General features: G+C 36.3%; 2 protein-coding genes across 6 annotated transcripts; both read right to left on the bottom strand.

Annotated features, from left to right (window-relative positions):
* Nucleotides 1-782: 782 nt before the first annotated feature.
* On the bottom strand, nt 783-10,008 carry LOC107845462 (uridine kinase-like protein 4). Of its 4 annotated transcripts, none has more exons than XM_016689807.2 (15): nt 9,673-10,008; nt 6,847-7,007; nt 5,947-6,038; nt 5,279-5,348; nt 4,740-4,858; nt 4,324-4,420; nt 3,559-3,638; nt 3,160-3,354; nt 2,946-3,029; nt 2,791-2,851; nt 2,379-2,439; nt 2,021-2,114; nt 1,870-1,942; nt 1,463-1,545; nt 783-1,162 (listed from the first exon to the last, which is right to left on the bottom strand). In XM_016689807.2, exons 2-15 carry the CDS (start codon nt 6,989-6,991, stop codon nt 1,013-1,015), a joined length of 1,404 nt encoding a protein of 467 aa, XP_016545293.1. In that variant the 5' UTR covers nt 6,992-7,007; nt 9,673-10,008; the 3' UTR covers nt 783-1,012. The 4 variants fall into 4 exon arrangements, with proteins under 4 accessions (XP_016545293.1, XP_047254286.1, XP_047254287.1 ...); XM_047398330.1 differs by lacking the exon at nt 9,673-10,008 and adding an exon at nt 9,468-9,629; XM_047398331.1 differs by lacking the exon at nt 9,673-10,008 and adding an exon at nt 9,226-9,443.
* Nucleotides 10,009-11,621: 1,613 nt separating this feature from the next.
* Nucleotides 11,622-21,184, bottom strand: LOC107845866 (peptidyl-prolyl cis-trans isomerase FKBP16-1, chloroplastic). Of its 2 annotated transcripts, none has more exons than XM_016690366.2 (8): nt 21,021-21,184; nt 14,813-15,001; nt 14,647-14,681; nt 13,927-14,020; nt 13,674-13,734; nt 12,941-12,986; nt 12,784-12,854; nt 11,622-11,963 (listed from the first exon to the last, which is right to left on the bottom strand). In XM_016690366.2, exons 1-8 carry the CDS (start codon nt 21,077-21,079, stop codon nt 11,883-11,885), a joined length of 636 nt encoding a protein of 211 aa, XP_016545852.1. In that variant the 5' UTR covers nt 21,080-21,184; the 3' UTR covers nt 11,622-11,882. The 2 variants fall into 2 exon arrangements, with proteins under 2 accessions (XP_016545852.1, XP_016545851.1); XM_016690365.2 differs by having other exon boundaries at nt 13,629-13,734; nt 21,021-21,180.
* Nucleotides 21,185-22,856: the final 1,672 nt, after the last annotated feature.

Genomic DNA, 22,856 nt, shown 5'->3' with positions numbered 1-22,856 from the left:
ATCTAAATTGTTTTATTTTGAGCCGGAGGTCTATCGGAAACCTCCTCTCGATCTCACATCTGAGGTAGTGGCACGGACTGCGTACACTTACCCTCCCCAGATCCCACTTGGTGGGAATATATTGGGTATGTTGTTGTTGTTGTGCACGGATTGCATATACTTACCTTCCTCAGGCCTCACTTGGTGGGAATATACCGGATACGTTGTTGTATTGCACATATCTTTCCATAAGATACACACTTATTTTGCCAATTGTTAGCAGCTTTCTGCTGTTATCCTGAATTATGAATAACTGCAGTAGTAGTAATCTAAACCAATATAGAAGTTCCAAGATATGCAATAGTTATACCCCCAATGATCCATTACTATTTTGTTGTCGTTATTTTCCTTTCTATCGTATTTTCTTACGCTTCTTTTGAGCCAAAAGTCTATTGAAAATAGCCTTTACCTTACAAAGGTAGGGTAAAATTTGTATACGACCCTATCCTTTGAAAACCCCACTTGTGGGATGATGTTACGCACGATTGATTCATGAGGAAAAAGAAAAAAGAACAACCCGGTGCACTAATCCTCCTGTCATGCGCGGGCGGGGTGCACTAATGCTGGGGTCCAGGATGCATGATATTGATACAATGCATATCATTCATGAGCAAAAGAAAAGGACAGCTCGGTGCACTAATCCTCTTGTTATGCATGGGGTGCACTAATGCTCCTGCTATGCAATGGGGTCCAGGGTGTAATTATACCCGTCTTCGAGGAGAAAAACTAGTGCAACTCAAATGTAAAATAAGTTTGAAGATTGCATTTCTAAGGCAACTATAGTCAGAATACAAATTTTGAAATGTCCAAAGCTATGAACACATTATTGATTGTTTAATCATCCTCAACTGGCTCTCTTTTCTTCCTCATGAGCTCTCTCCTGCGATTCAGAGATGGAACACGACCACCAATATTCATCATGAGCTCTCTCGCGCGATGGAGAGATGGAACACGATCACCAATATTCAATGTTTCAGTCATCATCTGTACCGAAATACCTGTCACCAAACTCTCCCATTCCAGGGATAACACGAAATTCTTCGTTCAAACCATTTTCTATCTCAGATGTCACAATCTTTATTCTTGGAAAACGCTTACACACCACGTGTACTCCTTGGGGCGCCTAGTTTGAGAACAACACAAGTTATGATTCCGGCATTATGTTGCAACAGAAGATCTGCTTGTTTACGCGTTAAACAGGCAGCCAGGTGCGCTAAAGCTCTCGCTATGCGGGGGGGTCTATTCTACGCAGCCGCCTTACCCTGCATTTATGCAAAAGGCTGTTTCCACGGCTTGAACCCTGTGACCTTTTGTCACATGGCAGCAACTTTACCAGTTATGCCAAGGCTCCCCTTCTTGTTATGCGCAATGAGTGGATGTAAAGAGAATCAAACCCAACAATTGGATGAGCCAGTAAACTTACAGAGATAAGATTAAGGAATAAAATGTTGGACTCTGGGACTCCCTTCTTTAACAGTAAAGAAATAGCTTGAACTGCTGAATTCCCTGCAGATTGTTACATAATAGGCTCAGTTATGCAATCGTTTAAAAGGGCAGCCCGGTGCACTAAAGCTCCCGCTATGCGCAGGGTCCAGGGAAGGGCCCCACCACGAGGGTGTTTCCAGGCTTGAACCAGTGACCGTATGGTCACATGGCAGCAACTTTACCAGTTACTCAAAGGTTACGCAATCGTTTGTCAAGAAAAATTTAACATCATGGATTGTCACATAATAGGCTCGGTTACGCAATCGTTTGTCAAGAAAATTTTAAAATGCTTGATGATGTAATGCAGAAGTTAGAGGTCGAGGGCGTTCGTGAAAATAGACTAACCTGTGCCAAGGATAGGATCTAACAAAAGGACATGCCTTTGTGCAATATCTTCTGGTAGTTTTTCATAGATCAGCTGCACCATTATTCATGCCATTAATGAGAGAAATCGAATGCTAATATAATGATTCGGGGGGGCAAAGAGATCGCTAACCTGCTGGCCGTTGTCACCTTCTCTGTGGATAAGAATCTTGCCTATCTTGATACCTTTACAACATGCACGCAACGCGTTCTCCATGCTCTCTCCACTGCACAAATTAGGAACTCGTATGGCTAGTAAAGAGAACGTTGCAATGACGAAATCTACTTTTGAAGGCAGATAAGAAGCAACCACGGTCACTTCTAAGGTAAACAACATATCTAGTGTAATCCCACAAAAGGAGGTTGTTTTCGATAGACGCCCGGCTCAAGTAAAGCATATCAAAATCAAGTATCAAAAGGAACTACAATCGCGAAGAAGCAATGCTGAAATTGTCACTTCTAAGGTACCAAGTGAGGCGAACAGTAATTACCTTCTAATTACAGAGACACCACATAACCTCTTGCAGAAATCTACACCACTGTATACCGATCCTGCAGTCAACAGAGGTGAGTTTATTTAGGTACATTTTTCATGTTCGAGGACGGCAAGAAGAGCTAAGCCTATGAGTAAACATGAACAGAAGAAACTCTGAATCAAATGACGATATTGTCTATAGTTCACGAGGACCTCGTTCCATGCGAGTCTTGTCAGATCAGTATCGTAATGAGTGATAGCACAACATTCTATATGAAGAGTTGGAAAAAAGTGAGACAACAATAGCATTTAGCCTGGTCCATACACCTAATATAGACCGAACTTACCAAATAGGCTACGACAATAGAAGAAATCAAAACATTTCCGAGCACAAGTCATGAGTATTGCGTCATGGGGATAGCGCTTACCGGTTGGAGTGATCACCTGTTTTTCTGTAAATGGCAGATGTCCTAGTCCATGCTCAACAACCTGGTAAAGTGAGGCATAGATAAGGGAAAACAAAGATTTGGACTTCTCGCGTTAAAAACTTAACTTGATTACCGTGTAAGAAAGGGAAACTTACCAAACGAATCAATCTATCAGCATAAAACACAAAATCATGCTTTGTCGTCTGTGCATCGCGGATAAGTGTATGCATGCCGCGTATCTAAATGGAACAAATAACAATCATTAGAACAAAATAAAAGCTTGATCTTGAAGAACATGAAAATGACTTCAAGATGAAGCTTAAACAGTTGGGGACTAGAACATATCGACGAACAAGATGGAAATAGCACCTGGAAAGTAGATTGAATAACATATAAGTTAGGGTATATTTTACAAAGATTATTTTGACCAAGTTTCGTCCTAATATGTTGCACAATCAAATCGATCGCAACATGGTTGTCTCCACCCCGGGGAATGATAATGTCAGCATACTTCTTTGTTGGAAGAATGAAGTCATCAAAAGCCGGTTTGACAAACTTGGAATACTGCACAAACATTACATTACGTTAGTCTTGAAAAGCAAACAAATTACATAAAGAATTATGCTGCATTTTGGGCAAGTCGTCAGTTTTGAAAAGGCCTTGTTAGAACCTTCCGTCGAGAACAGAATCCAGGTGCATGCACAGACATGAAGCGGGCAAAAAGTTAGCTCACAAATTCTTTCAAAAAACATATAAAGCTCAGCTAACCTGATCTAGTACTGTAGCAATATCTCTATTCTTTTCAACAGTGTCTCGTCTTATCCTCCTTGCAAGGCGTACATCAGCATCTGCGCTGAAAATTTTAAATTATGAAGCCACAAAAGCAGAAGATTCACCATAGATGTCCGTCGACAAGGAATGGAACAACAAGCAGAAGCAATATCCTTGTGATTAAGACTAACCGGCAAATCGAACAATAGGAAGAGCTGACAACAATTGTAAAAACAAACGCTGCGAAGAAATAAGTAAAATCACTCCAATGATCCGCTTCAATGTGGATTTGGTGCTTCTACACATACATCCATGTAGCATAGCAGTATTCCGATTGCTAGATTCTTTTTTTCTTCTCGATAAATCTAATGTTGTCTAGACAAATAAAGGACTGGAACAAAAATTCAGTTAGTGTTTGAAGTTCGGTGAGCAAGGGGTCTATCTGAAACAGCCCCTCTACTTCTTCGGAGGTGGTGGTATGGACTGCGTACATTTTACCCTCCCCAGACCCCACTAGGTGGGAATACACTGGGTATGTTGTTGTTGTTTGAAGTTCGGTTTTATCATTTTTAGGTGAAATAATTGAAAAGAACAAGATGCACGAAAGAAAAAAATCCGGATGAGATAATGACTATGGCACCCTATTCTTTTAATATCACAGATAGAAGTCAATGAAGGACAGAACTCATGCCAACAGGGAGACAAAGCAGTAATATAATACAAGAGATATAAAGATATATCAAAGAAAGGAGAGGAAAGAACCTGTATCTACAAATATCTTCATACTCATCAGATCTCGGACACGAGGATCATGAAAAATGAGTATGCCTTCCAAAATTATAACATCCGAAGGATTGACCTACCAAGTTAAGTCAGAGTGGTCAGTGACACATAATAAAAAAAAAAAAAATTAGACGCAGGCAGTAGGTTTCCACACGCCTATCTTAATAATCTATCGAGAAGAGTGTCTATGTTCCAAATCATTGGAATGTTATCTTTCTCCTTTTCCTCCTTGTTTTCTCTTGGAGGCAGGTTTGGATCACAGATAAAAAATGTTCAAAAGATGGACGACGTAAAGTGACATACTCTTAAAAGGAATTGGATTGATAACGATGTAACAGTACAAGCTGAAACGATATAAAAATAAGAGGAAAACACCATGTTATATAAGACATTACCCTTCGAAGAGGGAATACGTCATTCTTGTAACTCTTAAAATCATACTTTGGAACATCCACAGCTTGCCCATGCTTCAATTTCTCCATCACACACAACAGTTGCTCAGTGTCAAATGCATCTGAATACGACGCACAATAATTAGAAAGAAGAAAAAAAACGATGCACAATAATTAGAAAGAAGAAAAAAAGTTAGCACATAGAAACTAAGAAGAAAAGCACATAGAAACTAAGAAGAAAAAAAACGATGCACAATAATTAGAAAGCAGAAAAAAAGTTAGCACATAGAAACTAAGTACATGTCTCTTTATTAAGTGATTCCATGGAGTTAACACTTCTGTGAAAACAAGTATTAATTGTTCAAATCCTTATTAACCGATTTCACGGAGTTAATATGATCTATCGGCAACTGTGAGAATGATAATATAGATAACTGTCGATACTTCACGATAGAAAATGATTTCTTTGTTTCTCTAAGGAATGAAGAAATAAACAGTTTTACCTGTGTATTCAATGCAAGAGTATAAAGAACGAGACTAACCAGGATGGTCAAAGTTGTACTCGTGAACTTTTGTGAGTTCTTCTAGAGTCAAATTGTGATAAAAAGAATCCTGCCAATTGAAACACACGTCAGAGAAATCAGCGTTCGGGTTTGGCAGGCTATATGCCATTTCCCCCAAAATTAAGACAAATATAAAGCAAGGACACACTGAAAAGTAGTGCAAGACAGACAAATATCTACACTCGGTGATTTTTATGACCACAACTTCAGCAATGAAACATGTCAGATGAAGCTTTAGACGTGTCCTGTAAAAGAACTCTTTATACTGAACTTCACATGTAAAAGCTCAGATCCACGAGTCAATCAAATCTGGAATATGGAATAGGACCCCAGGTGAAGTAGCTGTAATAAGCAAAGAGTGAATGCTTATCACTTATATGTGTCCCCGGGCCTTAGCTCACTTGGCAAAGGTTGAGGGACTTTGTGGATAGGGTCACGGGTTCGAGCTCTACGCCAAGCGAACCAAGACTAGTATTCAAGTGGAGAACGGTAGAGGATTGGGTCCATCGCTTCCTAGTTTCAAAGGTTGTGGTTGGTCTTAAGGGCATTAGAAAAAAAATCTAAAAACGAATAGAAAAAGAATTATGCTGTCAGTCAAATTTAGAGTGATGAAAGGTGTTTTTTTTTTCACTATGAAGAAAACTTGCCTGGTTAACTAGGACAACACGCTGATCGTGAAGCTGATCAATAATCAAATCGCAAACTGTAGTCTTGCCCGATGCAGCACCTCCAGCAACTCCTGCAGGGAAAACGGTTCATACGGTCATGGATTAAGAGAACACTAAGAGAGCTGGAATGATTCAAAAAGATAACAATCATGATAGATGCAAACACAATTGGCATTACGGTCTTGAATAGCATGAAAGTTCAATCAGTCCAAAGTTTAAGTTTCACTACTGTAGCAATGTTACATGAACTGCTCCCACATTAGGCAATAATCCCAAGAGATCTCCTCATGCCAAATCGACAAACTGCTATTTTGACCAAACGACAGACAACAAATTCAGAGCATATGCTTCCAGAGTTCCAGTAAATGCTGAACTAACTCCACTAAGATGAGATACAAAATCATTGCAACGGGCAAGAGATGGATCAGGCACAAAAATCAATCCAGGCTTTAGTAAGCTTGGTCTGGATATCTACGTCAAACAACTAACTGAAATAATTTTAATGCAAGCTCAATGATTTCCTTTCCATCACCAAATTCAACATCATAATTTTCTCATCCAATGTGATCAAGCATATGCATGTATAACTTTACTAAGTATTAAAGATGCAAGAGCCATTAGCATCTGCCGAAAATGATTTGAATGATGACAGCAATTAATCGTTCTGCATATATTTGTGATAAAGAGATTGAGTATCTGTCCTTAGTTTCAGAAGGTAAAGTATCGTGTACACTGAGATTCATCAAACATAAGGGTGCGAGGAACAATTCGGTGATTTATCTCCTTCTATGATTAAGCAAAGCACGATAGCCTCGAAAGTACAGTTAGTTTAGAAAAAGCTCAAGCAACAGCACGAGATATATTACCGCCTCCACATACCTATGACAAACGGTTGCTTAACACTTCCATCTATAGAAGTTGTTGGTTGATCAATCTCTGAAGTATGTGACTCTTCTAAATGAAATCCGGAATAATGTACTCCGGATGACGCCTCTAACAAATCTTCAACTGCTTTTGAACCCATTTATAAATTGTAGGCTCTGCATTTACGTAACAATCAGCTGATGGAATAAAAGCGTACAGAAGATTATACCAACAACATAAAATAGTCATCCAGATGGTAACTGACATACTCCCGAAAAATTTAACCTTTCCTTTCAAGTGAGATCTTCTCCAACATAACTCAAAATAGTAAAGTCCATAATTCATGATTCCTCGACTTAGATACAGCTGTTTATACTTTTTGGCACTATGCTTTAAGATGCAAAACGTCTACGATACTAACACATTTCGTGTTTTCTTCAGTTCCAGATTTATAAATCACTACTAAGCTTTTAGTTGTACAAATGATCACCCAGAAAAACAACAATAACAACACGTCAGTCCCAAATGATCACCTAGAATCTTGAAAATTTAATATAGTGCATCTCAGCAGCTAAAAATATGAAAATAATTGCTCCTTTGCTGCAACCAAATCAAGGTTTCACAACTTCGTACATGCCCTAATAAATTAATAAAAGAATCTCTCTAAATCTTAACTACTATGTATTCACGACTCCGCTGTATCATAGTTCAATCCTAAGTTGCTCCGACTCTTTTGAAATTGCCGCACCCGTGTCGGATCCTCCAAAAATGCACTATTTTTGAAGGATCCGGCAAGCACCAGATTACACTTTTGAAGAGACCGAGCAACATAGATTCAAACATCCTCAACTTAAATACAAACGGTCACCATAGTGCTAAAAAATTAATTCAGCATCTCGGCAGCTAAAAAGTATGGAAAGATTGCTCCTTTGCAGCAACCAAATCAAGGATTCACAAATTCTTACATGTCCTAGTAAATCGATAAAAGAAACTTATCTAAATCCTAACCACCGCATATTCACGACTCTGCTGTATCCTAGTTCAAACATCCTCAAATTGAGTACAAAGGTCAAAGGGTCACCACAATGCTGAAAAACTAATTCAGCGTCTTAGCAGCTAAAAGAGTACTAAACAGATTACTCCTTTGTTGCAATCAATCAAGGTTTCACAAATTCATACGTGTCCTAGAAAATTGATAAAAGAATCTCTCTAAATCCTAACTACTACATGGTCCAAACATCCTCTAATTGAGTACAAACGATCACCGGCAATGCTGCAAAATTAATTCAGCGTCTCAGCAGCTAAAAATTATGAAAAAGATTGCTCCTTTCATACAACCAAATCAACCCCTCATGAGGGCCCTTAGAGTAGGAGAAGTAGGGGGACCATAAGAATTAATAAATAGCAATAAAGATTCTACCTGTTTAACTACTACAACACTTGCAACAATAACAACATAACTACTGTAATCCAACAAGTGGGCATTTGGGAGCGTAGAATGTACGCAGACCTTACCCCTACTGCAAAAGTAGAGAGGTTGTTTCCGATAGACCCTCGGCACTTACAACAACAACATAAAAGGACAGCCCAGCGAACTAAAGCTCCCGCTATGCGCAGGGTCTGAGGAAGAGCCCCACCACAAAGGTGTTTTGTACACAGCCTTACCTTGCATTTCTGCAAGAGGCTGTTTCCAAGGCTTGAACCCGTGACCTCGTGGTTACTCCATAGCTCCCCTTCAACAACAACAACAACATATCTAATGTAATCCTGCAAGTGGGGTCTTGAGCAAGTAGGATGTACGCAGACCTTACCTTAACCTTTGCAGGGTAAAGAGACCGTTTCCGGTAGACGCTCAGCTCAAAAGAAATGTAAACAATACAGGACTACTTCAACACTTAAACATAACAAAAAAACATTAATTTATCACAAATAAAAAGAATCCCAAAATCAAATCTTTAACATTTAGTCCAACAAGCATCCAAGGGTGTGGCCTAGTCGTCAACGAAGTAGGTGAGAATCATAACATCTCAGGTTCAAATTCCAGCAGATACAAAAACACCAGGTGATTTCTTTCCATCTATCCTGGTCTTGATAGATAGAGTTACCTAATACCTGTTGCGGGTAGGAGGTGGCAGATATCATGTAGAATTAGTCGAGATGCGCGTAAGCTGACCCGGACACCAAAGTTATTTAGAAAAAGAAACATTAATTTATCACAAATAAAGAAATCCCAAAATCAAATCTTTAACATATAGTCCAACAAACATCCAAGGGTGTGGCCTAGTCGTCAATGAAGTGAGTAAGAATCATAACATCTCAGGTTCAAATCCCAACAAATACAAAAACACTAGGTCATTTCTTCCAATCTATCCTAGCCTCGATGGATAGAGTTACCTGGTATCTGCTGCGGGTAAGCTAGCCTAGACACCACAGTTATTAAAAGAAAAAAAAAAACATTAATTTATCACAAATAAAGAAAGCCCAAAACCAAATCTTTAACATATAGTCCAACAAGCATCAAGGGTGTGGTCTAGTCGTCAATAAAGTGAGTAAGAATCATAACGTTTCAGGTTCAAATCCCAGCAGACACAAAAATACTAGGTCATTTCTTCCAAAAGCATAGAGTTATTTGATACCTGATGCATGTAAGCTAGCTCGAACACTACAGTTATTAAAAGAAAAAAAAAAAACATATAGTCCAACACATAAAAGATATATTAGCTTTTTTTTGTTTTTGTTTTCCCAAGCCGCCAGTGATGAGACTAATCTTCCGTTCCTACGGTCAGCGCTAAATAAGAAATGTATATATATAAATTCAAGAATCAAGATTCTGGAATATACCTTTTTATGGCTGGAATCAACTAAATTGAGCTAAAAAAAGGATCTTTAACTACAAAAAAGAAAGACAAAATCAAGAAAACAGTTATCTTTATGCAATATTAATATATATATATATGTATATATATATATATATATATATATGATTTTTTAAACAATTTTGGTGGTGACCCAAGTGAATCTATAGGGTGAAAGTTCATAAAAGCGGAGTTTTTTTGTATTATTGTGTTGATATTTTTTTGAATTTTACAGTGACACCCATAGTTATACACTAAATTTCTAGATATATACAAAATGGGGTTGCACCAAACAAAAATGTGTTGAGATTGTATCGAAAGCAAAAATTATGTATCTTTATAAAAGAAAGAATATATATAATTATGTATCTCGATAGATTAAAAATTGAAAAAATGTATTGGGAGCTGATTATGTATCTTTACAAAGGAAAAATTGTATCTTCGATAGATATATTATATATCTCGAACATTTCAAAGTCGAAAAAAATTTGAATTGGGAGTTAATTATGTAGCTTTACAAAGAAAAAACGTATCTTCGTTGAAGATATCGGAAGCTAATTATGTATCTCAACGGATCCAAAATGAAAGGAAAAAATGTATCTTTGTTGGATGTATTATATATCTCGATAGACTCAAAAATGAAAAAAAAATATCGAAAGCTAATTATGTATCTTTACAAAGGAAAAGATGTATCTTTATCGAATATATCGAGAGCTAATTATGTATCTCAACAGACTCAAAATCGAGATTATTAATTATACTAAAATAAATCTATAAAAAGATTATATAAAATAATGTATATTACTATATACTCATTGATTTAATTTATAAATAATTATAAATCTTTTTCCATTGTTTTTCATTTTTAATTTTTTTTTCATTTTTAACATTTTAAATTACACGTCAGCATCGAGTTGGATGTGGGGTCCACTGTCTTGTTGAGGTTAACTTTGGGCCCACAAAGTTTACTGAATCTATTAGTCTACCCCATTAGTTTCCTTTTATTTAACAGAAATGGTCCCAATATGTTTTCGTACTATTCGAAATTGAATAAATCTGGCCTCCGTTGATTTTTTGGCTTATTATATTTTTAATATCGACTATTTAATTTCACATATATTTTTCATTTTAATGAATTAATCGCTTAACACGTGTCATAATTCTAAGAAACCTGCATGTCTCTATGTGAAGCACATATTTGATCCCACGTACATATTTTGAGATCAATTTAACCGCATATTACGTTCTTTCATCAATCAAATATTCGCACTTCATTGATCTGGTGTCTTTCATAGAGTAAAGACGTTCCTTTCAAAAAAAAATTCATCTTTAAATCGCGATTATGAAATCTTTGATTAACCATTAGATATTTGTGTCTCATCGATTTGATTACTCCAAATTTGCATCTAGCAACACCAATCTTCGAGAGGTTTTAGTATTAGTATTATTTTTTGGATTTGAATTCGAAATTTTTGATCAACCATATTTAATTATTTCGATTAATTTAAATTTCTTTATTCTTTATAAAAAAAATAACAGAAATTTAGAAATGGCTCAGAATCCAAGACACTTGTAGTTGGAATATGTCATACTAGTGGGATGAACTTACTATTTTTGTAAAGGTGTAGACTTGAAAATAAATCTATTTTAAATTAGAGATATCAAATATGAGTTTCTAAAACTGAAAAAAAATCCTATTGAAAGCACCACCGCCCTCATAAATGAACCCTATAATGCGAGAATTCGAATATAATCAAACAGAGACGGAGAATACCATTGTATCAATAACAAGGAAAAAGTAGCAATTCAGTTTCAAATGATTTGACGATCAATTTTGATTGAGGCAATTCTTACTTGCTCGTTGCCAACTAATCTATCTCCTCGACTTACGAGCACGCCATTCTTGAAACAGATTTTTCAATACAGGTACCGGACTTCGGATGGAAAACATTTTCACCAAAAAAGGATTGTTTTGGTTTGGGGGGAACTTATTACATTTGTCAAGAGATCATAGTAATGAAAGTTAATTGGTTAAATTACTTAATTACATAGGATATAGCTAAGTTGCTTGGACTCTTCAGAAATGTTGCCGCACCCGTGTCGGATCCTTCAAAAATACACTATTTTTGGAATATCCGACATGCACCGGCAGACATTTTTGAAGAGTCCGAGCAACTTAGGGATATAGTTAATCACTCATGATAAAACTTTCAACAGCTGCACTTCAAAAATTAGAGGCTCCTTCATGTGAGACATAAGGCTACGTCTTGGTCCAAACTGCAAGAAAACAATATCAGATGAACCAACTCGACGATGACAACAACAACATACGGGTGTAATCGTAAAAGTGGGGTCTGGAGCAGATAGGATATACGATGACTTTACCCCTACCTTTGTCGAGTAGAGAGGTTGTTTCCAATAAACCAACAACAACGACGACGACATACCCAGTGTATTCCCGCAAAGTAGGGTCTCGAGAGGGTGAGAGGGTGAAGTGTACGCAGTCCATACCACTACCTCATATGAGGTAGAGAGGTTGTCTCCGATAGACTCCCGGCTCAAGACATATAACAAATGTGTGAACAGAGCAGGATTGAAAGGAAAATAACGACAGAGAAATAGCAAGATAAACAAAGCAATGGAAGCAACGTATAATAGTAAAAATGAAAATTAAGATACTATGTAAATACTAAGGAGAGGAGACTAGCCACCTTCCTCTCCTACATAAATGTACGAAAGCACTCGCCTAACTTCTACCGTAATTCTCGATCTCCATACCTTCCTAACTAAGTTCATGTCCACAGTAAATCGAAGATACCCGATGTCGTGTCTAATAACCTTTCCCAGTTCTTTTTCGGCCACCTCTACCTCTCCCAAAACCTGCTATAACTATCCTCTCTCACACCTCGTTACTGGTGCATCGCACATCAACTAAAGAATCATAAGAGGAACCTGAATTCCTTGCGAAATCCGCTTTACAATTAACCAGCCAAAGTTACATCCAAAGAGTTACTCATAGAATCAGTTAGTTGGGAGACGAGTGTAGGATAACTGCTACCAAAAGTAGATTAAATGATAATATCCGCAAAACACATACCTCTTCAGGTACTGGCTGTAGATTCTCGTTGATGTATCCAACGGAAGGCGGTATCAGTGCTCTTCTTTTTCCTGCAATACAGGACTTACAGTTCAAATACCTAGAACTGTATACATTGAAAAACAGAAACTATTTCTTTTAAGAGCGTAGGAACAACCTCCGGGCTTCATTCCGATAAGGACTTCTTTCAGACCCTCTATTATCTGCAGAGATTCAAGAAGACTTGTAAGACGAACAAAAATCAGCTAATTATCAACTATGCCCTCACCCCCACCCCTCACACAATAACACATGGAAAGAAGAGGGACCATTGCAGTTATAGGAGGTGGCTTACTACAGTGAGACGACATAGACAACCCAGACATCCTTAACCTCGCCAGTCTTGACGGCATGGAGGGTAATGCAGTTACTATAGGAGGTGATCCATACTAGTGGGAAGACATAAGCAATGTCAGAATGGTCCGCGAAATACATCTTTAACCTCACAATTTCAAGGCAGGGTAATGTTGGCATCTGAAAAAGACTGAAACATATAATGTTGCTCGGCAAGACAACGGCTTCTCCTGGCCGTTATTCTTCTTAGTACTAAGTTTCTCTTCTTTTTATGTGTAGGACCAAATATGTACCGAGATTCTCTAGCATGTTGCTTCGGAACAACAATACATTTTTTCTCACGCTAACAAAACTTGTCTAGGATCTACCTGTTAACCTTGTTTGATGAACTATGTGGCACTATTGGACCACAAGCACTATATATCTCCCATTTTAAAGGCACAAAAGACGTCGACATGCAATAGACCTTCCGGTGATGCCACTTAATGGAAGTCAGAAGGTTGCTGTCTGACCTTTAGAATTTCTATTTTAAGCCCAAAGCTAGCAAATACCATGACCTGTTTATCATCCAGAGGAAGTATGACAGGAGCACTCTCTCCGCTGAATTGGTCCACCGTACTACATTGAAGCAAAACAAAAAAGTTCAATGTATATTCCACAGAACAGAAGAAAGTATGATGTGGATTTACTGATTAAGAAGCATCTGGAAGAGCGAACATAAACTGATGTTCTCTCCTTTTTCTATATTTTTCATTCAGCAACCGTATAATTTTCTTACTTTCTTAAGTTGATTTTTGTTTAAAGCAGTACCTGTGGACAAAATATCCATTTGATCGTCGGCAGACATAATTAATTTCAACGACATCCCCTTCATGAGCCTCTGGTCCTTCCCCTTCAACAATATCTGCAGAAGACCCAACAGATCGTTAATACCTTTAAATGAACAAGAATGACATGGAGAGCTTGATGTGCTCCCTTCCAATCATAATGTTTTTATGCTTGTGATGACATCAATGACGAAATGGAACATAAAACTGTAAGGAAGGAGATCATTTATTATAAACATCAGCTGCTTTTCCTCTTAACTTTTTCATTGGGTTAAAATCTACAATTTCCTATCCTAAATGCCGTAACTCGTATGCATGCACCAAACATTGAACACATGAAACTGCCGCATGCCAAACATAGAAGCAAGTTATACATGTTCCATTCAATTATAACAACTTGAGCTCGACCTATTAAATGTTCGAAAGAGTCTGGAAAAAAGCTCAACTGGACTGGGCTCATGTAAAATTAACCCTGACTTGTTTTTTCAATTAAGAAAAACAAACCAGATGATTTACTTCGACTATTAACCGAATCAAGCTCGTTAAAACTTGTCTTGATTAGTATAATGTTCACGAATATATTGAACATAGGTGCATCTCTTGGCATAACTCTGTCTATCTATATGAAGTATAGATAATTAAAAACTTCGATTCAGAGAACAGGTTGAGTATATTTATCGTACGACCTTAAAAAGGGTTATACCTTGTAGCCTCACTCCACTATCAAGCTTTAAGGTCCTGAATGCTTCAAATCCAAATTAACAACAGCATTAAAACAATGACTGAGTTTATCTAGACTAGATAAACAATTAAACCGTGGAGGTAAGCAACCGAACCAAAAGCAGAAAAGAAACGGAAACAACATTTACCGGATAATATCAGGTTCTCTCATCTCCTGCATTGGTGCAGATGAGACAGGAGAAATGCTTATGACGATGGGACTCAGTCCAACAAACTGCAGAACTGACCTCCTCAGCAACTTTTTGACATTTAGGGATGGCATCCTTTCATCTGAGCTTTTAGGCACAGTAATCTTACATTGTTCACCGTTCTTAAAGCTGTTTGCATAAACAAATTATAAATTACAAGTAGGATTAAGCATATGACAATTTAGGATTGAGGCATAGCAGTTTTTGTTGTTGATTAAGCAGAAAAACACTTCTAATCTTCTTATTCTTTCTTTGTCATCTTTTGTTTTTTACTCTCGAATGTAATAAATTCCATTCATCCATAACTGGACAAACTTGCAGTTTATAAAGTAAAACAATAGCCTTTATGAACATAAAACAGCCAAGGCGGAATTCAAGTCAGCGCACATAGTATCTTTAACCACTCCCCGTTCCCAATAGTAGATGTAATTTTGATATCTTACATTGCACGGTATATCCAAATCTGTTTGCATAAACAAGTTACAAATTACAAGTATGATGAAGCAGCTGACATTTCTTATATTCTTCTTTATTTGTTATGTTCTGCATTTTCTCTCTAACGTCAAAATTTCCATTCATCCATAAACCAGACCATCTTATTTTTAATGGTAATAGGCAGTAAAAAGAGGCAATACAGAAGAATGTAAACAATAAAACGAGTCAAAGTAGGTTGTCTCAAACTGTCGCACTCAATTTTGTTGCATCATGTAATTTAACCAATTCAATTGTTTGCTTGTTTAATTAGACGGTGAATTTGCAAGTTCACCCTTTGCTAATTAGGACTAATACTCGTGGAGGGAAATACCAAAAATAGGAACAAGGCTACATATTTTTAGAAATGAGCGGAACTCTACTAACTAAGCTATATCCACCACGCCAAGTGGAGCATGAATAAAGTAGACAAATGCTTTTTCGATTCAGGAACAAGTGTTGAATAACCTATCTTTATCGAAAGACATCTATGTAATCTAGCGGACCATGGAATGTATTATCGATGTTAAGAAAACCAAAACTAAAAAAGTGCCGTGGTTACATCCCATAAACCAGACCATTTCGCATCAAGTTTAAAAAAACTAGGATCTAACCATTGATACATAACATAATTTTATCTATGCAAATCATTCCATTAGAGAAATTCATTATGACACAAAGCATTATTAACAACAAGAAGTTCAAGCAATAAGTTAGGATCACCATGGCGGAGCTAGTGGGCTCTTCGCCGAAAAATTACATTGTATACATAAGATCAAATTACTACAACAACAAAAAACCCAATGTAGCCCCACAACTAGGTTCTAGGGAGAGTAGTTTGTACGTAGACCGACCCTCGGCTCGATTAATGGACAAAATGAATCTGGGTCTAACTCAACCAAAAAACTAGCTCAGGAGGGAGGATTGTCCAAGTGCATAATAAGGAGACAAGTTACTCATCCTTTTTCCGATGTGTGACTCTCAACGAGTAAAGCATAACAAAAATAGTAAGAAAAGGAAAAAAAGTAGTATAGAAGCCACAAGTAATAATAGAATAATGGAATCGAACTATTGAAAATGGCTCCTCTATGTCATTCGTTATAATTTTGGCTTATCTATATCATCAACTTTAAAAGTCTGGCTTATCTATGCCACTACCGTTACAGAAAAGTTCATATGTGTCATTATTTTGCAATGGTGATTTTGCAAAACCATTTTTGCCATGTGGCCTCTTACTAGAAGTCCACGTCACCAAATCTAAATCAACAAATATTACTTAAATCAAAATAAAAAATCATACCCATTAAAATAAAACCTGACACAATCAATGAGTTTCTCCAATTTTTATTTTAACTATGTGGATCAAATTTTATTTTTATGGATCCAATTTTTAATTTTTTATTTTAATGTAATATTGATTGATTTGGATTTGGTAACGTGGACCTCCAATAAGAGGCAACGTGACAAAAATGGTTCTGCAAAAATCACCATTCTAAAATAATGGCACGAATGAACCTTTCCGTAACGACAGCGGCATAGATGAGCCAAACTTTCACTGACAGTGGCATAAATGAGTCAATCTTAAAACCGATGACATAGATGAGCCATTCCTAATAGTTCGATGGCATATTTGAGCCTTTCCGTAACAACAGTGCACATAGATGAGTCAAACTTTCAATGACACTGGCATAGATGATCCAAACTTACAACAAATGTCATAAATGAGTTATTTCTAATAGTTCGATGACATACTTGAGCTTTTTACTGAATAACAACAACAACAAGAAGTAAACTAGCATTTATTTAACCAGACATTACTCGATTATCTACTAAATTTCAATCTTAATCATTTGCCTCCATATACTACTTCCTATCAAGAGTCATGTTCTCACTAAGTGCAAATTAAATCAATCGAAAGCTTGAAGAGAATGCTTGTTAATTACCATGGGATTTTGGAAGCGAAGCAATGTCTGGTGAATAATAGTATAGATGATCCAAACTTATAACGACTGGCATATATGAGTCATTTCTAAAAGTTTGATGGATGGCATAATTGAGCCTTTTGCTGAATAATAATAATAACAACAACAACAACAGGTAAACTAGAATTTATTTAACTAAACATTACTCGACTATGTACTAAATTTCAATCTCAATCCTTTGCCTCCATATACTACTACTATCTAGAGTCGTGTTCTAAGTAAGAGCAAATTAAAGCAATCGAAGCTTGACGACTACTACTCTATAACGTATAGCATAGATGAGCCAAACTTGACATATAGCATAGATGAGTCATTTCTAATAGCTCGACCACATATTTGAACCTTTTGATGTATAATTACAACAATAACAAGTAAACTAGCATTTTTTTAACTAAACATTACTCGACTGCCTACTAAATTTCAACCTTAATCCTTTGCCTCCATGTACTACACTTATCTAGAGTCATGTTCTCGGTAAGAGCAAATTAAAGCAATCGAAGCTTGGTGAGTACTACTCTATAGCGTATAGCATAGATGAACCAAACTTGACGCATAGCATAGATGAGTCATTTCTAACAGTTCGACCACATATTTGAGCCTTTTGATGAATACTAATAACAACAACAAGTCAACTAGCATTTATTTAACTAGACATTACTCGACTACCTACTAAATTTCAATCTCAATCCTTTGCCTCCATATACTACTTACTATCAAGAGTCGTGTTCTCGATAAGTGCAAATAAATCAATCGAAGCTTGGCGAGTACTACTTTATAACGTATAGCATAGATGAGTCATTTCTAATAGTTCGACCACGTATTTGATGAGTCATTTCTAACAGTTCGACCACATATTTGAACCTTTTGATGAATAATAATAACAACAACAACAACAACAAACCCAGTGTATTCCCACCTAGTGGGGTCTGGGGGGGGTAAGATGTACGCAGTCCATACCTCTACCTCTGATGAAGTAGAAAGGTTGTTTCCGATAGACCCCCGGCTCAAGGCACGAGATACCACACAAACACATAGTGCAGCACAGAAGCAGATTACATATCATAAATACGGCACCCATAAGTAATATAAAGCAGAGGAAAGCAGGGGAAAGCACACAGATTCGTAATACAACATGAAACACGGAACACGGAATCATGATGAATAATAATAACAACAAGAAGAATTCAACTAGCATTTATTTAACTAGACATTACTCGACTACCTACTAAATTTCAATCTTAATCCTTGACCTCCATATACTACTACTATCTAGAGTCGTGTTCACGGTAAGAGCAAATTAAATCAATCAAAGCTTGACGAGTACTACTCTATAACGTATAGCATAGATGAACCAAACTTAAAACGACGGGCATAAATGAGTTATTTCTAATAGTTCGATGACATATTTGAGCCTTTTGTTGAATAATAATAATAACAACAACAACAACAAGTAAACTAGCATTTATTTAACTAGACATTGTTCGACTACCTACTAAATTTCAATCTCAATCCTTTGCCTCCATGTACTACTTACTATCTAGACTCATGTTCTCGGTAAGATCAAATTAAAGCAATCGAAGTTTGACGAGTATTACTCTATAACGTATAGCATAGATGAACCAAACTAATAACGACTGGCATAAATGAGTCATTTCTAATAGTTCGACCACATATTTGAGCCTTTTGATGAATAATAATAACAACAACAAGAAGTCAACTAGCATTTATTTAACTAGACATTGCTCGACTACTTACTAAATTTCAATCTCAATCCTTTGCCTCCATATACTACTTACTATCAAGAGTCGTGTTCTCGATAAGTGCAAATTAAATCAATCGAAGCTTGGCGAGTACTACTCTATAACGTATAGCATAGATGAGTCATTTCTAACAGTTCGACCACATATTTGATGAGTCATTTCTAATAGTTCGACCACATATTTGAACCTTTTGATGAATAATAATAATAACAACAACAACAACAAGTAAACTAGCATTTATTTAACTAGACATTGTTCGACTACCTACTAAATTTCAATCTCAATCCTTTCCCTCCGTCTACTACTTACTATCTAGACTCATGTTCTCGGTAAGAGCAAATTAAAGCAATCGAAGCTTGACGAGTACTACTCTGTAACCTATAGCATAGATGAGCCAAACTTGACGTACAGCATAGATGAGTCATTTCTAACAGTTCGACCACATATTTGAACCTTTTGGTGAATAATAATAAGAACAACAACAAGTAAACTAGCATTTATTTAACTAGACATTGTTCGACTACCTAATAAACTTCAACCTCAATCCTTGACCTCCATATACTACTTACTATCTAGAGTCGTGTTCTTAATGAGTGCAAATTAAATCAATCGAAGCTTGGCGAGTACTACTCTATAACGTAGAGCATAGATGATCCAAACTTATAACGACTGGCATAGATGAGTCATTTCTACTAGTTCGCTGGCATATTTGAGTCTTTTGCTGAATAATAACAACAACAACAACAACAACAAGTAAACTAGCATTTATTTAACTAGACATTACTCGACTACCTACTAAATTTCAATCTTAATCCTTGACCTCCGTATACTACTTACTATCTAGAGTCGTGTTCTCGATAAGTGCAAATTAAATCAATCGAAGCTTGACGAGTACTACTCTATAACGTATTGCATAGATGAGTCATTTCTAACAGTTCGACCACATATTTGAACCTTTTGATGAATAATAATAACAACAACAACAACAACAAGTATACTAGCATTTATTTAACTAGACATTGTTCGACTACCTTCTAAATTTCAATCTTAATCCTTGACCTCCATATACTACTTACTATCTAGAGTCGTGTTCTCGATAAGTGCAAATTAAATCAATCGAAGCTTGGCGAGTACTACTCTATAACGTATAGCATAGATGAACCAAACTTATAACGACTGGCATAGATGAGTCATTTCTACTAGTTCGCTAGCATATTTGAGCCTTTTGCTGAATAATAATAATAACAACAACAACAACAAGTGTACTAGCATTTATTTAACTAGACATTGTTCGACTACCTACTAAATTTCAATCTTAATCCTTGACCTCCGTATACTACTTACTATCTAGAGTCATGTTCTCGATAAGTGCAAATTAAATCAATCGAAGCTTGGCGAGTACTACTCTATAACGTATAGCATAGATGAACCAAACTTATAACGACTGGCATAGATGAGTCATTTCAACTAGTTCGCTAGCATATTTGAGCCTTTTGCTGAATAATAACAACAACAACAAGTAAACTAGCATTTATTTAACTAGACATTTTTCGACAACCTACTAAATTTCAATCTCAATCCTTTGCCTCCATATACTACTTACTATCTAGACTCATGTTCTCGGTAAGAGCAAATTAAATCAATCGAAGTTTGGCGAGTACTACTCTATAACGTAAAGCATAGATGAGCCAAACTTGACGTATAGCATAGATGAGTCATTTCCAACAGTTCGACCACATATTTGAACCTTTTGATGAATAATAATAACAACAACAACAAGTAAACTAGCATTTATTTAACTAGACGTTAATCGACTACCTACTAAATTTCAACCTTAATCCTTGACCTCCATATACAACTTACTATCTAGAGTCGTGTTCTCAGTAAGCGCAAATTAAATCAATCAAAAGCTTGAAGAGAATGCTTGTTAATTACCATGGAATTTGGGAAGCAAAGCAATATCTGAATCCAAATTGCGGAGCTGCCAGTGCCATTGTTGTCGATGAAGGGGACCAATTTTGAACACTTCAAAAGTTGTGGGGAATTTTTTGCTGAAATTTTTTTTTTGGAGGGAAAGAGGAAGAAAAGGTGGAAAATGTATTGTGGGAGAAGAAGAGATAATGACAAAATGGTAACTTATGTTTGGATAAGAGTGTAAAATAGTCCCCTAAACTTATTTTTTAGCATTTTAGAGTACCTTAATTTGTTAATGTGAGTATTTTTAGTCATTGTTAGAATATTTGTTAGTATATCGTATACCTCACATGTGTTTTATTCGTTTTGTTCGTTTTTTCAATAAATTTTGTTTGTTGGCAAATCGCATTCCACATGCGCCGTTTTATTCATTTTGTTCATTTTATCGATAAATTTTAATATTTGTTAGCAATTGCGTTTTGTTCGTTTTATTTTTTATAAATTTTACTATTTGTTAGTAAATCGCGTTCCACATATGAGGTTTATTCATTTTATCGATAAATTTTATCTGTTAGTAAAACGCATTCTACATGTGTGTTTTATTCGTTTTTTAGATAAATTTTATTTGTTAGTAAGTCACACACTTCTCGTATACGAGTTATTCATTTTGTTTCATTTTCAGAGAAATTTAATTTTGTGTTGGCTTATGACACCTCATCTACCTTTTCGGGATAATGATAAATGCGTTATACTTTATCCTTCACAAATTATATTTGTGAAATTTTACTGGGGATATTGTTATTGTTGTTGTTGTGTGTCGCCATGGCACTTATGGATCCTTTAATGAGTAATACACTAATTAACAAGTTATATTATATTTGTTGGATTTAATAAAAATAGTATTAATAGAATATATTTAGGAGTTGTTTGGCCATGGATGTTTTTCACTTTATTTCGAATTAGTTCAAATTTATATCAAGGTGTTCAACTACATAAGCCATTATAATGTTCATCGATCTAGACAAAAAAAGATACGACAAAGCCCAGTATGTTCTATGCAAATGTTTAGAGGCTATAGTTGTTGGCCTTAGTGATAGATGGATTGACGCGATGACTTCAAGATAAGGCATCATAGTGTATGTTATTTACTGATAACATAATCCTGGTTGACGAGACACACGACAAAAGACAGCACTAAGTTAGAGTTCAGAGAACGACCTATATATATTATAAGTTAGAAATAAAATATGCGTACATTTTATCCTCCCCAGTTTCACTTGTGCAACTACACTAAACATATATATTATTATGAGTATTGTATTTCGATTTTAGTCCAACAAACCAAATATATCCTAATAATTCAACCAACAATGTAATTTTTTGTGTCAGAATTCTATCATTATGATCTTGGGATAACTTATTTACAACCAAACGCCCCCTAGTTGAATTGCACCCTCCAACGTTGTTTGTGGCCAATAAGAGATTGCCACTTGTTCCATAGTCGTTGGAAAGCAACTAGTCCACTAGCGCGTGTCAAGCTCACATTTCTCTGTTAGCGCATATTTTCTATCCTGATTGGTCTCAGACGCCTTCACTGGTGCCTGAGTGAGCATCAGTTCTTCGACATTGTCCTCGAAATGGTGCCACCGGGGACCGACTTAGCTCATGCCCACCACAAGGTGACCCAATTAGTCCAAATTTATCCTAAGCTCTTTTCACGCCGTACACCATCATCATAGTCTCAGGATAACTTACCAGGGCAAATAACATAAATTCTGACAGTTTGAAATTTAATTACAAAAAAATCCAACGTTTTGCATAACTACTGAAAATTTCGATTCGGGATTTGTCGAGATA

The sequence above is a fragment of the Capsicum annuum genome, chromosome 10 (assembly GCF_002878395.1).
Source record: "Capsicum annuum cultivar UCD-10X-F1 chromosome 10, UCD10Xv1.1, whole genome shotgun sequence".
Lineage (NCBI taxonomy): Eukaryota > Viridiplantae > Streptophyta > Magnoliopsida > Solanales > Solanaceae > Capsicum > Capsicum annuum.
Note: the sequence above shows the minus strand (reverse complement) of the source record. Positions and strands in the feature narration are given on the sequence as shown.